Source organism: Lactuca virosa, chromosome 5 (assembly GCF_052849685.1).
Source record: "Lactuca virosa cultivar CGN04683 chromosome 5, Lactuca_virosa_CGN04683_v6, whole genome shotgun sequence".
In the NCBI taxonomy this organism is placed as follows: Eukaryota; Viridiplantae; Streptophyta; class Magnoliopsida; order Asterales; family Asteraceae; genus Lactuca; species Lactuca virosa.
In genome coordinates, this window is record NC_136430.1 from 248,706,299 (window position 1) to 248,720,028 (window position 13,730).

The following is a 13,730-nucleotide window of genomic DNA, read 5'->3' on the forward strand; positions in this document are numbered from 1 at the left end:
AATAATTTTTTCGGTTCAGTTTCTTCTTCATGTGATGACGAGTTGGTATTGCACACACTATTGTCTGCAGCACAAGACATGGTTCGTGAGAGAGGCGAAAGTTCATACGGCGAGAAGAAGCGTAGAAAATGGATCAACCCAGATCGAGAGGCAGCAAATGAACTTTTGGTACGTGATTATTTTGCCCCTGATAGTTTATATGATCTATCGAAATTTGAAGAACGTTTTCATATTAGAAGAAATTTATTCTTACGTATAGCTAGAGATTTGGAACGTACTTATGAGTTTTTCCAATTAAGATGAGATGCCATAGGTAAAAGTGGTTTTACTACAATACAAAAATATATGACCGCTCTTAGACAATTGGAATATGGCATAGCCGCAGACGTCTCTGATGAGTATTTGAAAATGTATGAGAGGATGGGTCGAGACTGTACATATATTTTCTGTGAGTATGTTATAGAGCTTTACCGTGTCATATACTTGCGACATCCGACTAAAAGTGATGTCAAACAGTTGTATGCCGCGCATCAAGCTAAACATGGTTTTCCAGGGATGCTTGGTAGTATTGATTGTACACATTGGGAGTGGGCAAATTGTCCCAATGTGTGGCGTGGTCAATTCATGCGAGGTGATCATGGGGTCCAAACTGTTATATTAGAAGTGGTTGTTTCACATGACCTATGGTTTTTGCATGCATTCTTTGTTATGGCGGGGTCCAATAATAACATGAATGTGCTTCAAGCGTATCCGTTATTTAACAATATTTTGCAGGGTAAAACACCAAACATGTCATACGTTGTGAATGGAAATGAATATAATTATGGGTATTACCTAGGTGATGGGATATATTAGCACAAAAATCTGCACGGAAAGATGTGGAACAAACGTTTGGAGTCCTAAAACAAAAGTGACACATAATCAAACATCTGACACGAACATGAGATATGGCAAAACTAACGGCGGTGTTGATTGCTTGTATTATTTTACATAACATGATAATAGAAGAAGAGGACAGGGCTATTTGTTCATATACCGGAAACGATATACTTAATCCACCTGCAGTAATACAAGTTGGCAGCCCGAAATACTTCTCTAGGGTTTTGGAAATACAAAACCGTGAAACACATCAAAATCCACGTCACGATTTGACCGAGCACATATAGGAAAGACAATTCCAAGGGGAAAATGACGATGAAGACGAAGAGGATGAGGGCGGTGATGACGAGGCGGATGAAGACGGTGACGACGAGGCGAATGAGGATGGTGGCGACGACGAGTAGTATTTCTCTATGGTTTTTTATGTTTTTTAAGTAGTGTAATGTTTTATTTGTTATGTTTTATCTTTATTTTAGTAATTTAGGTTTTAAATTTCTATGTTTTTAATTAATGAAATGTGGTTTTATTGTGTTTTAAAAAAATTGTTTATGTTATAAATTATGTTTTTTATTTAATATAATGTTACAAAAATCAAAAAATCAAAAAAGGGAATATTGTGTAGTGGTAACCATTTCCAATGTCTAGTGGGTTGGTGATGAAGCTGACGTGGCGTAGATGTGACATCACTTTTTCAATGGGTTGGTGGTGATCACTCCCCATAGCCTAAGGCTATCCCCATTCATAACCCACTCCAACCCAATCATCTATTAAAAAACTAATTTTTCTCTCTTCCACATCAACAACCCAATTAAACCTAATCTTTTACTCCCATTATCAATACAATCCAATCCAATTTTATATTAAAAAAATATAGAGAAAAAATATATCGATATTAGTATCATATTGTAGAGAAAAATTAATCTTGTATTTTGGTATATTTTATTTATTTATTTACTTCAAATAAAAAACTATTATTAACAAAATTAGATTTAATTATAAAAGTTAATTTAACTCTACTAATCTATCTACTCTAATAAATGAAGGTTTTTTGTCACATGTCCTCTTCTCTTTCGTTTGGACACATGACATTTTCTAAAAATTTTAGATTTTCTATTTTCCACTTGTCATTTTATTGTATTTTTCATTTTATTAAATTAAAATTCCACATTTAATATGTAAGGTAATATATATGTAAGGTATTTATTAGAAAGGGTTTATATATGTAATGTATTCAATACATTAAGTCTCATTAATTTTAATAATTCAAAATTTTTTTTATTTTTCTTATAAATTCAAACTTTTCAAATTGTTAAAATTTCATATTTAATTTTTTTTAATTAAACTCATATAATACATGGGTCTCACACCTAGTCCTAATAAAATAGTCTTTAAACAGACACGTGTCCTCTTTTGAGTCCTATGTCTTGCCACATGTCATTCCACAAACTATTTACTCCCTGCTTTTCCCGCCCACAAACTCAGTGCATAGTTAGTTCCTAAATATCAGCATTTCGGTTTTGATTTATTCGAAGGATGTATCTCATATCCGAAATTTCGGTTTTGGTTGCAGCATATTGCACGACTTTCCATATACTAATCAAATTCCAATAACACCAATCCACATTCAAATTGATTAATCATGGAAGCAAATCATCTCCGGTTGTTTTGGTTTTAAAAATCGCAGGTCTTCAATTGTCTTTATTACTTTCCATGGTGGATTAAAGAATTCATGTCTGACATTAAATGCTTCATTGAGAATTTTGATGATTTTCTCCCTTCATTATCTACCTGAATCTTTTACCCACTCCACATCTCTCGCTTCAAAACCCTAGGTATGTTCCTCTTTTATAATTTTTTATCTAGAGTTTTTATTTATTCTGAGAGGTTTTTAGATTTTAGAATGAGAAACTACTTATTGATTATCCTTCTCCTTCGTCTACTTTTCTTTTTGTTTTTTTATGGTTAAATTGAAGGACTAGTTAACATTAAGATCGATAGAGCTTGATGATATTAGACACCAAGAACAGAGTGAAACAAGAAGAAGATTGCAGGGGCTCGGATGACAGTTACGTTGACGTAGAGAGGAAGAATTATTCTGGATTGGTATGCACAATCTCTCTCTAGATTGTTCCTTTTTTTATTTTTGTTGTGTCTAATATGAGTTTCATGCCCAGAACGGAATAATGATATTGTCCAATCAAGGTAGGATATCCACGATTCTTCACAGTCTGGTATGTTCAATCAAGGTATGATATGTATTTGGGAGGAATCTCACTGATATTAGGCAAAGTGGTTTTGAATATGAAGTTTTTCAAGAAAATGTTTTTATTCCTCTTCCCTCTATTCATTGAAGGTAAAAGCTTATATTCTAAAATACATCTTCTATAAAAAAAAATGAAACTTTTTTGTGTTTTAGGAGTGACAAACAAATGGCGGTGCTAAAACATTGATGACAAAGAGTGAAATATCCTAAATATGTAAAAATATTCAATTTTTAGGTTCTTATATGCTTTTTTTTATTTGTTTGATTGATTATGTTATTCAAAATAAAAATAAAATCGCTACCCTCTGTGGAAATCATCTTAAATTGTGTAGGATTATGTTAATTTGATTTTATATATATGAGTTTCAGATAGGTTTTTCTTTTTCTGAAGTTCCAGGGCCAAACCTACTGAGATAAAGTAAATATTGATGAATGTATGTCTGGGGCTAGCATATTATTCAAAAGAACAATAGAATCGCTACCCTATGCTTCATTTGAATTCTCATGTTAAGTGTTGACCTCTGTATAATTTACTTGTACAGTTAATAGATTAATTTGCTATGAACAAATTTAGGTGTTTATTTTAGATTTAGGCTTTTACTCCATCATTTCAAGTAAAATCTATGTAATTAGTTTTATGGAAAGGATGATGATTTTACCTTACTGTTATCTTTTGTGATTCAGCTATTTGGAATGGCAGAAAAGGAGATGAGTATTGGGTTGACTAACAAGTAAGACCTCGATATTATGGAAATCTCTATCTTAACATTGATTATTCTCCATGTGAATAAACCTTTATATGCAAATATCATATAAGATATCTTGGCATTTCCAGTAGCATCTTAAAGATGGTATGGTCTATGATTGTGGTTGGATACTCCCTTATTAAAACTCTCATTATATTAAATTTGTTATTTATTAGTTTATTAAATATAATATTTTAACATGAGGGATGTAATGGTCTGTGGTCTTTTCTTTCTTTTTTATATCCTGTTATTAGACTAATGAGATTCAATAATTTAATAGGCTAATGTTGGATGCTCAGATCCGTCCATCTGAAGGCCTTAAAATATTGATGACATAAACAGGGTAAAAAGGTAACAAAGTAACACATGTCTTTATTTCAAAATATTTACTATATCTAGCTTCTTTACTTATGAATCTTTCTATTTTGGGTGCCATGTACAATATTTTACATGGAGCTTCACTAAACTACCTGGGATAATCCTTACTTCTTTCATAGAAAAAGTTTTATCTTGTGAAGTTTGCATCTTTTACCAATTTCCTATGACATTATTCGGTACATAAAACCGGTGCTTATCACTTTTATGAACGTACATAAAACCGGTTCGATCTTTGAATTGGTTTATAAATATTCTAAAATGAGTATACATTTTTCATTAAAAAATTTAGCGTTTGCTGAAAATATGGTCCCATAAAAATCATTCAATTTTGATGAGTTTCCTTGTATACCCATACCATCGCTTTTAATGATTGAGACATTCCACATTATTTCAAATGTTAATTCTACTCTTTCAGCTTACTTTTATATTTTATTTTTAATAAAAAAAATCATGTTAAATGCAGAAAATAGAAACAAACTTTTCTTGATTTATGTAATATAGCATCCTACTTTTATTTCTTTTTATTATTGTATTTTTCAGTATGTTTTTTTTTCTTAAAAATCAACCAATTTATAACTATACTTAATATAATGTTCTTATTAAGATGTTAGACTTGAAAATCTATACCCATGTTTTATTGTTGACATTATCTATTGTGTATACAATATTCACATGGTACGGTCTGAACAGCTAAGTGGCAAAGGTGGCAGGAGTGTTTTGTAGTTTATAGTGTAGAAGAAATGATTAATCAAGGAAACTCGGGACACATATAGCCTCAACCAAAAGAGAAGCATGTTTTATTACTATAGTCTTTCTCAAAAGGTAATGTGTTTCCTTTTTTTCTTTCTAATCAGATTATAATGCTAAAGTTTTTGTTTTTTCTTTTTTTATCGTTTTGCAGCAATAGAAACCAAACCACAGGTTTGACTAAAAACCAATAATGTCTATTTTTACATAATTAGAAATACCAAGGGTTGTTCATTATTTGTCCATTTTAACAAAAAGTAAAGTAGGATGCTAAAATTATCAAAGAAAAGAAAGTGCAATGTTATTTATTTGAGCAGATGCATGGTGGTAAATTGTTTAAAGCAATGAAAATACAATGGAATTTTGGAATGGTCAAATGCAAGAAAATATGAGTCGTTTCCTAGGTTTGTTTGTAAGGCTCAAATGCAAGAATTGAAAGTAAAATGATATTTCCTTGGTTTGTTTGTTGTTATGGGCGAAAAGTATATTGCCTATGTAGTAAAAATAATAAAATATGTTGGTTTTAAGTATTAAATTAATATTATAACAATTTTCCTTTGCTTTCTTTTTAGTTTTCATGAAATGTGATTAAGATATGTTACTTTGATAGGGTTCAAAGCCCGATACTTAGGGTTTTAGCAAATCAAAAAATTAGCAATTTACTTTATGTTTTTTTAATATACATAATGTAAGGAATAATGTTATTTTGATCCTTTTTATGTTAAAATTGGATTTGTGTTGAAATTGGATAAATATCTTAGTCTTTGATTGTGCTATTGTTTAAAAGTGTAAATTTTTTTTACTTGTATGTTTTTAGTGTTGAAAATAATTTTATTCTCGGTTAATTTTTAAAACTTTAGTTTTTTTTTTGTATATGTAACCCTAATAGTTTATACTATCTTTATTAACTTTATGACTCTTTATTTAAAAGAAAATAGTAGTTCTGTAAATTTTATTAGCGATACAATTATGCAAACTTTCAACCATATTTGAAGTGGTTGTTTTATTTTTATAATTAATTTAATATTTCAGTATACAATATCATTTTTCATTAATTCACAAATAAAAATTGTCTCACATATCTAGAAAAATAATTTTATATGTTTATTTGAATCAACGATTATAATTTTACATAAATAAAAAACATAAATTTTTAAGTAATAATATATTTAAAATAATTTATTAATAATTATGAGTTTTTTACTATAAAAATTTAATTATTTTTGTAGTCGTGGTTCCCACGGGTTATAACCTAGTAAATGATAAACACGTAGTGGATAGTTAATATTCAAAAGAGGCGAGCAAACTTAGATTGCCACTCCGGCCTAGGTCACCAAACTTTTTTTAGTTTTCATTTTTTTCTAATTTAAAAATGGTAAGCGGCTCACCCAAATCATCCCAATGGGAGTAGTCTAAGGATCTTTTAAGATGAAAGAAATGGAGTTTATGACTTTACGATGAAAAAAATAATATAAGGGATGTTTCAAAATAAAATATGATAGTTGGTCGGCTATGGTCACATTAACCCTATATTTTCTTAATTTATACCAAAGAAGTTATTATAATATAATTTATTAATAGATAATAATTATGACACCACTATTAGATGTTTGTAAAATAATGGAACCTTAAAATATTATTATATATACTAAATAAATGAATAGTGAACTTTAGCATTTGAGGTTTTTTGTGACAAGTTTTTAATATTATTAGATTTAGTCCCTAAGAGTTTTATATTTTAGACTTTTGCTACAAATGTTTTCAATATTGACAAATTTAGTCCTTATAATTTTTATAGAAAAAGTACCTATGAAGTTTTTTTGTTTTTTTTTTACTTTACAGAAACAAGTTCATATGTTTTAAGATTTTCATATATTAGTAGGTTTGACTCTTGTCTAGAAAATAAATTACAAGTGATTTTGAAAGGGTGGATTCTTTTGCAATGCAAGTTTAAGACTTCAAGTCTTCATGGTTTTTTATGTATTGTTCTTTCAAACGGTACATATTATAAGTATATTGCTGTTGTTTTTCAAAATTTTCAGGTTTTACAATGTCCCAACTGATTTGTTGACATTTATCTTTTTTTGTTTGATTAGAACATGAAGGAAAAAATAATGAAACCATGGAGAATGCAGTGTTTGAGTACTGACCTAATAAGATACTCTCAAGCTATTATGTTATGCCACGAAAGAAAAAAAGTCTCATGTTCTTTTTTAAACTCTTTTCTAAAAGTTCACAAAATGCGTATAAAACATCTATTAACAAATCTTAAGGATAAAACCTTTGATATTCTTGATATTCCTTTGGGTTACACATAAAATGTTTATAAACCTTAAACAGATCAAAAGCCAAGTCATTATTAATTTCTTATATATCACCATTGTTATAAGGGATTATGCCACTAATGGACATTTTTTGGGGGAGAAATTCAAAATTTAGTCACAAAAAATCGGATTTCCACATATAGACACGCTTTCCGCGGAGGTGAACTCCGAGGGGCTCCGCGGAATTCACTGTAGCTCCGCGGAGTGGCAAAATCGTAATTAAATGAAGGGTGTTTTGAAAAAAAAAAAAAAAAAAAAAAAAAACATTGTAGCTCCGCGGAGTGCACTGTAGCTCCACGGAACGCACTGTAGCTCCGCGGAACTGTTCATCGATTTTTTTTTTCATAAACACCCTTGATTTAATTACGATTTTGCCACTCCGCGGAGCTACAGTGAATTCCGCGGAGCTCCTCGAAGCTCACCTCCGCGGAAAACATGTCTATATGTGGAAATCCATTTTTTTGTGACTAAAATTTGAAATTCTCCCCCAAAAAATGTCTATTAGTGGCATAATCCCTTGTTATAACATACACAACATCAACTATGGTAATAACATACACAATATCAAGAACATGGAAAATTCTTCGGGATTCAATCTAAATCATTCTACAAAATGATAAAAACCTTAAACAAAATTATGATTCTTTAACTTCCCAAACTTCGCAACTCTATGTCCACGATTGCTTGACAAGTGGCGCTTTCGCCTTTGCCGTCTGCCAGCTATCTGCCAGGGATTTTCAGGATCGGATTGCTGTGGATAAATTTATCAGGTCAACGCTATATTTGTAACAAATTCTGTTTTTAGAATGTTGTGGAATGTTGAAAAACTTACCACATCTTTTGATGAAGGTACATCATCGGAAATCTTGGTTCTAGAAAACACTTCTACTGTATCATGGATATCTTGAGTAGCTACACGAAAAAGATATTATTACTCATTGACCCGTTATTAATAAAACATAGGTCAACTACAAAAAAGAAAACCATTTTCATAGCATTTGTATTTCATTTATAAGCGATACCCAAGATTATTCCTGGCTTTTCAGCTGATGTTCCCAACTTGATGCTGCAAAAAAAGATTAAAAAAAAAGTTTAGAATGCGATATTGATAATTAAAAAAAAACAATAGGCGGTTCTATACTAACTCGTCTTTTGGAGAATCGGCCCAATCATATTCATAATCGAAGACATAGCCTGCAATCATAGATATTATTATATGAGAATAATTAAGAGCCGAAAGGCATTTATGGATTAGAGTTTATAAAATTGGATTATGAGGTTTAAGCTTTAGACTTAAAGAGTCGACGACACCTAGCCTTAATAGACGTATAGTATGGCATATCTTCGAAGTGTGTACGTTGACAAGATGTGATCCATACTGCAAACTCAGGTGGACATGATTCACATAGCTCCTGTTTGAACAAAATTCAGTCACAATTAGAGTTTAATTAAATGCTAGATTATTAGTTATAACTATACACAATTAGCCAAGTTATGGGGTGTAGTGAAAGCGATTATGGGATAATAATAATAATAATAATAACAATAATAATAATAATAATAATAATAATAATCAACTGTGTAACAAAATGGTACTGTGTTTTGGTTGTTTGAATGTTTGGCTAATTCTGATTATTTAAAGAACTTCCAATTATAACAATATCTTTTATATATTATTTTTGGGAAAATGCTATAGTTTGTTCCTCTTTCTAAAAAAGCCATTCGAGATTTCCATAACTTTGAACCTTTAGATCATTCATTCGTTCATTCAGTTACATGTGATGTGTCTAATTCCATTCTAAATCTCTAGTCTGTTACAAAAATACACAAGGGCTTGTGCCCGTTTGTTATTTATCAATAAATAAATCTTTAAAAAACTTGTCTTGCAGCTTTTTTTCAATGATTAAAAGTTCAATATCTTACTTCTTTATTTCTTATATATGTTTTTGAAACAGAAGAGCCAACATTACCTCAGGTTTAATGGCATACTTCTTCCTCATTACATCCCCATTTATCTCCTCTTCGTTGCTTCCTGCACTCAATCCCTGCCATGGAAGGCTGAAGCCATGCAAACATTTAGACCACACAAGATAAAAATTAAATAAAACTATTGACAAACTTCATCTGCTCTGCTCTCACCTTCCTTTGAGGAAACACACAAGAACATAAGCAAGAGACTCCATATCATTGCGTCTACCTTGTTCTGCAAGGTCATATAAAAAGCATCAAATTTTCATTAGGAAACTTCTTATAAAAGAAATAAATTAATTAATAAGATGAACAACTCACCAACACCACAGTGTGTCCACAGACTCGCATAGCGGTGAGTGCCCACAAAACTTACACCTTCCCTGCAAAAAGTTTAAATGCCTACAATTGAAAATGAGTACAAATGGGTGGGATTGGGTTATGGGTCAAACAAGCTAAATTTTGGTGTGGTTCAAAACTGTTCTTTTTTCCTTTTGAAAAGTAAGAAAAGTAAATAGAAAGCGATTTCAGAGCACTTGAATACATTTTGGACAAGTTTTACAGTTTTAAACTGTTTGACCCAAGGTTAACAACTTATATATACAAGAAATAGCAACTTACTTTCACTTATTTTTATATTATATCATCCTACTTTCATTTCTTTCCATAACACTCTATTTCCATTTTTTTTCTTAACAATGTACTGTACCTAACTATAGCATCTACTTACATTTTTTTTTTCTTAATAGAGCACTAAACTTTGAAAATTTTACTCTATTAAAGCAATGTAAAAAGCCTTGTATTCCAAAGCATGTCAGTAGATGTTATAATAAGTAAATCAAATTGTTATTTCTTGCATTTAACCCAATTTCTTAATCTTACCCATTTAACACATTAAGAATAAACAGGACTTAGAAAATACCTGTATTCTATGTGTTCATCTGTCTCAGGATCTAAAACAACATTTGCAAGGCCAAAATCTGTAAGGTACACCTGCCATATGAAACGTTTATGATACCATTACTCCAATATATATAACATACAATCTCATCTAATACTATCATGCACCAAATTACTTCGAAATCAAGCATTCTGATACAAGCTAAAACATGAGGCTATATAAACTACCATCAATTTTTGCACAAACTGTGGTATGAAACAGGTCGTGCAACAATGGCATATATGGTTTTTTTTCTTCAAAAAACAAACCCACATACTAAAGGGAACAATGTTAAGATATTTACATAATTGAAGAACTACCTGACAAACATTGCTGCCAACACCCATTAATAAATTTTCGGGCTTTATATCACGGTGAACAACACCCTTATCATGCATACACTCCACTGCTTCTATCTGCACAAGTCGGTATAAATATGATTCAGAATTCAAATGATGCTGCATTTGTTAAACAGGACTGAACAAAATTTCTAGGGCTATATTCAATAATGGAGATGAGGAGGGCGTTTATGTCTATTTCCACAAGAAGAGACCGAAACACAATACAACCAATTCTTTCATGCCAAGCCATGCTTAACTTTCACAACTTACTAGTTGATCTGCAAGCATTAAAACTGTCTTCAAGCTGAACTTTCCACCACATCTGTCCAGAATTTCTTGGAGGTTTGGTCCAAGAAGGTCAATAACCATTATATTGTGCCCCCTCTCAACTCCAAACCACTTGAGGCTTGGTATTCCCACTGCATTAAACTTAAACAAACATAATATCAGATAATATGTATAATAATCAACACAAACTATCCAAAAGAGAGAGAGAGAGAGAGAGAGAGAGAGAGAGAGAGAGAGAGAGAAACCTCCTCCTTGGAGACGTTTATATATTTCTGATTCATGATACAGTTGAGGATGCTCCGTTGTGACAGGTTCCTAGAAATAAGTTTGGGCTCACAAAATCTTGTTTGAAGATCAACTGTAACAATCAATTAATCACACAAATAGAGCTTGAAACATTACCAGCTTAATAGCTACTTCTTCCCCACTTTGAAGATTAACACCTGCATAAACTTCACAGAAAGCTCCCTTCCCAATCTTCCTTCCCACCTTAAACTTCTCACCAACAACATCATCCGTATCAATTATTCTTTCTTTATTTTTCTACAGAACAATGAATCCGAATTCAGACCCACATAAACCAAGCTTAAACCTCAAATCAGGGCTTGATGAAAAAACTAAACACTAGTTAATACTTTAAAAACCAGCCCCAAAACTTTCATCAAGCTCAACAATTAATCCAACATCCTATGCAAAATCAAGAAGCTTTCTAACTTATGGTAAAAATACAAAACTGACGCTACTTGGTTAAATAATTGAGTTATATGATGTGGGATTGTGGGTCGAAGCTTGACGCTAGCTTGTAGGGGAAAAACAAGGAGGGATCAAGGAATTATATGAGGAAAACGAACGATATATGCTTTGGAGAGTGAACGATGAGAGAATGATTAAAAATAAAACAATAGGAGTGGATTAGGGTTAGATATTACCATGCAGATCGCCGAGGAAGATCGTGAAGGTAGAGTTGAAGATAAAGCTAGGTCTACGTCCACTACAAGGAAGGGTTTATATGGTAAATACTCCGTGCTATTTAGGGTATCCTCACTCTATTAAACTTGGGAGAATTTCCTATTGTATTTGTCCGACCTAAACTTTAAATATCATATTTGCCCTTTTTAATGTTTTAAAATATCGGATTTGCTCAAATCTATTTTTTTAATAGTTTTTACTATTATTTAACCCTTTTTTACAATTTAAAATCATTAAAATTGAAAAAAATAACTAAATTGACAATAATATCCTTTCCTTCTAAATCGCATGAACCCATTTACCTGCTGCGATGGCAGATTGAGTCTAAGCGATCATCATAACATGTGTCGGCCTCTTTTTTTTTTTTTTTTTTTGCCTTGTTGCATCTTCTTTGTTGCAATCGGCTATGATTATCAGGGAATTTTTTTGGCTTTCTTTGTGAAATGAACATTCAATTCGTTATTACAACTAATGAATAGCTTAATTTTTTTTGAGAATGCATGATCAGAATATGTGCAATCGGATACAAACAGTAGGTCATTTGTTGGCATTTTTGAATGTTTCATTACAACTAATGATATAATGTGCTATAATGTGCAATACAAATGGGATTACAATCAACAGGTTATATCTATACGAATAGGATTACACCAACATCGATCTTGTTGGCTCCTTCAAATTCCAATGTTTTCATTATTTTCATCTCCTAAAAACACATTCAACTCATAATTATTCTTTGAACTAACAATCTCTAATCAAAATAGAAAAAAAAATTGTAATGTAAATTGAATTTATTGATATTTGTGTTGCTCTTTGAGGTATTTTTTCAAACAGTTAGTGTTCATAAAACTCGACATAACTTTATCTATGCCTCCAACTTAGATTCATCATAAAGGTAAGAAACAAATAACTTATCAACTTAGCATTAGTTCTAATCTCGCATCCATAAATCATAAATAACAACAATCTTTGACATTTGAACCAAAGAATAGCAAGCAAAAATTACATCTCACAATGTTGGTGTAAGCTATGTTGTATGCGTATTGCATATTAGTTCACAAATAAAACCATCAAATTGATACTTTTAGCTAATTGCACAAGAAATATGGTGAAAAGACAAAACAAAAAGACGCAAGAGGTTAAGAAGATGATTGTGTTAAGAATTGATCATAACAGGTAAAGCATAAGGCCAATTTGGTCTTTTGTTACTCGTCGTATAATCTTGATATGATAACAACATTAGAGCAAAACCGAAGTTGAGAAAGGGCAAGAAGAAGGACGACGAAATTACAATTATCTGCAGTTTATACTCGATTGGAAGATGGAAAATGGCGACATGGCAAGAAGGAGGATGGAAAGGTTAACATTGATGATGATCATGAGGAAGACTTCGAGAGATACCCGCTATTATGAGTTCCTGTCATTTTAGAAGGCAAGGATAATATCGTCCATCTAGTTTTTATTTTAGTTTTAATGGTTTCAGAATATAAAAAAAAGAATTATTAAATGTTAAAAACCATTAAAAATTATATATTTGGGCAAATCTGATATTTTAAACGTTTAGGAATAGCAAATATGATATTTATAGTTTAGGTCGGGCAAATATGATATTTACATTTACTAAGGGCATATACGAAATTCTCCTTAAAATTTAATGGATTGACATATCATCATTTTACTTACTATACAACTCTACATTAATTTTCCTACAATGAATTGAACTCAATAGATTTGAATGAAATATATATTTAATAGTTAAAAGGTTTCCTTTTTCCCTTTGAAGAGTTCAATGGTCTTTGAACTCCATATTCATTGAATGCCAACATGACATTCCACAATAATAGAGTTTAATCCATGTACAAACCCAATTTTCAAAAGAAAATTTTC

General features: G+C 31.1%; 2 protein-coding genes across 4 annotated transcripts; one reads left to right on the forward strand and one right to left on the reverse strand.

Annotated features, from left to right (window-relative positions):
* The first annotated feature begins 345 nt into the window (after positions 1-345).
* LOC145112593 (uncharacterized) lies at positions 346-855 on the forward strand. Its single transcript, XM_079048738.1, has one exon. The coding sequence runs from the start codon at positions 346-348 to the stop codon at positions 853-855; it is 510 nt and encodes a 169-aa protein (XP_078904864.1).
* Positions 856-7,825: 6,970 nt separating this feature from the next.
* On the reverse strand, positions 7,826-11,892 carry LOC145116205 (casein kinase 1-like protein 10). Of its 3 annotated transcripts, none has more exons than XM_079052558.1 (14): positions 11,804-11,892; positions 11,277-11,417; positions 11,120-11,189; positions 10,857-11,005; positions 10,566-10,661; positions 10,228-10,298; positions 9,627-9,688; positions 9,477-9,540; positions 9,308-9,395; positions 8,649-8,749; positions 8,483-8,531; positions 8,360-8,403; positions 8,170-8,249; positions 7,826-8,088 (listed from the first exon to the last, which is right to left on the reverse strand). In XM_079052558.1, exons 1-11 carry the CDS (start codon positions 11,804-11,806, stop codon positions 8,513-8,515), a joined length of 864 nt encoding a protein of 287 aa, XP_078908684.1. In that variant the 5' UTR covers positions 11,807-11,892; the 3' UTR covers positions 7,826-8,088; positions 8,170-8,249; positions 8,360-8,403; positions 8,483-8,512. The 3 variants fall into 3 exon arrangements, with proteins under 3 accessions (XP_078908684.1, XP_078908687.1, XP_078908685.1); XM_079052561.1 differs by having other exon boundaries at positions 10,857-11,015; positions 11,804-11,845; XM_079052559.1 differs by lacking the exon at positions 11,804-11,892 and having other exon boundaries at positions 10,857-11,015; positions 11,120-11,412.
* Between the last annotated feature and the right edge of the window lie 1,838 nt (positions 11,893-13,730).

What these genes read in the sequence shown, in the direction of transcription:
- LOC145116205 (XM_079052558.1), bottom strand. An exon ending in TTGGCAGCAATGTTTGTCAG is followed by an intron (nt 10,299 to 10,565) that starts GTAGTTCTTCAA and finishes TTCATATGGCAG; the next exon opens with GTGTACCTTACAGATTTTGG. An exon ending in GTGGACACACTGTGGTGTTG is followed by an intron (nt 9,541 to 9,626) that starts GTGAGTTGTTCA and finishes ATGACCTTGCAG; the next exon opens with AACAAGGTAGACGCAATGAT.
- LOC145112593 (XM_079048738.1), top strand. Translation starts at nt 346, where the DNA reads ATGACCGCTCTTAGACAATTGGAATATGGCATAGCCGCAGACGTCTCT.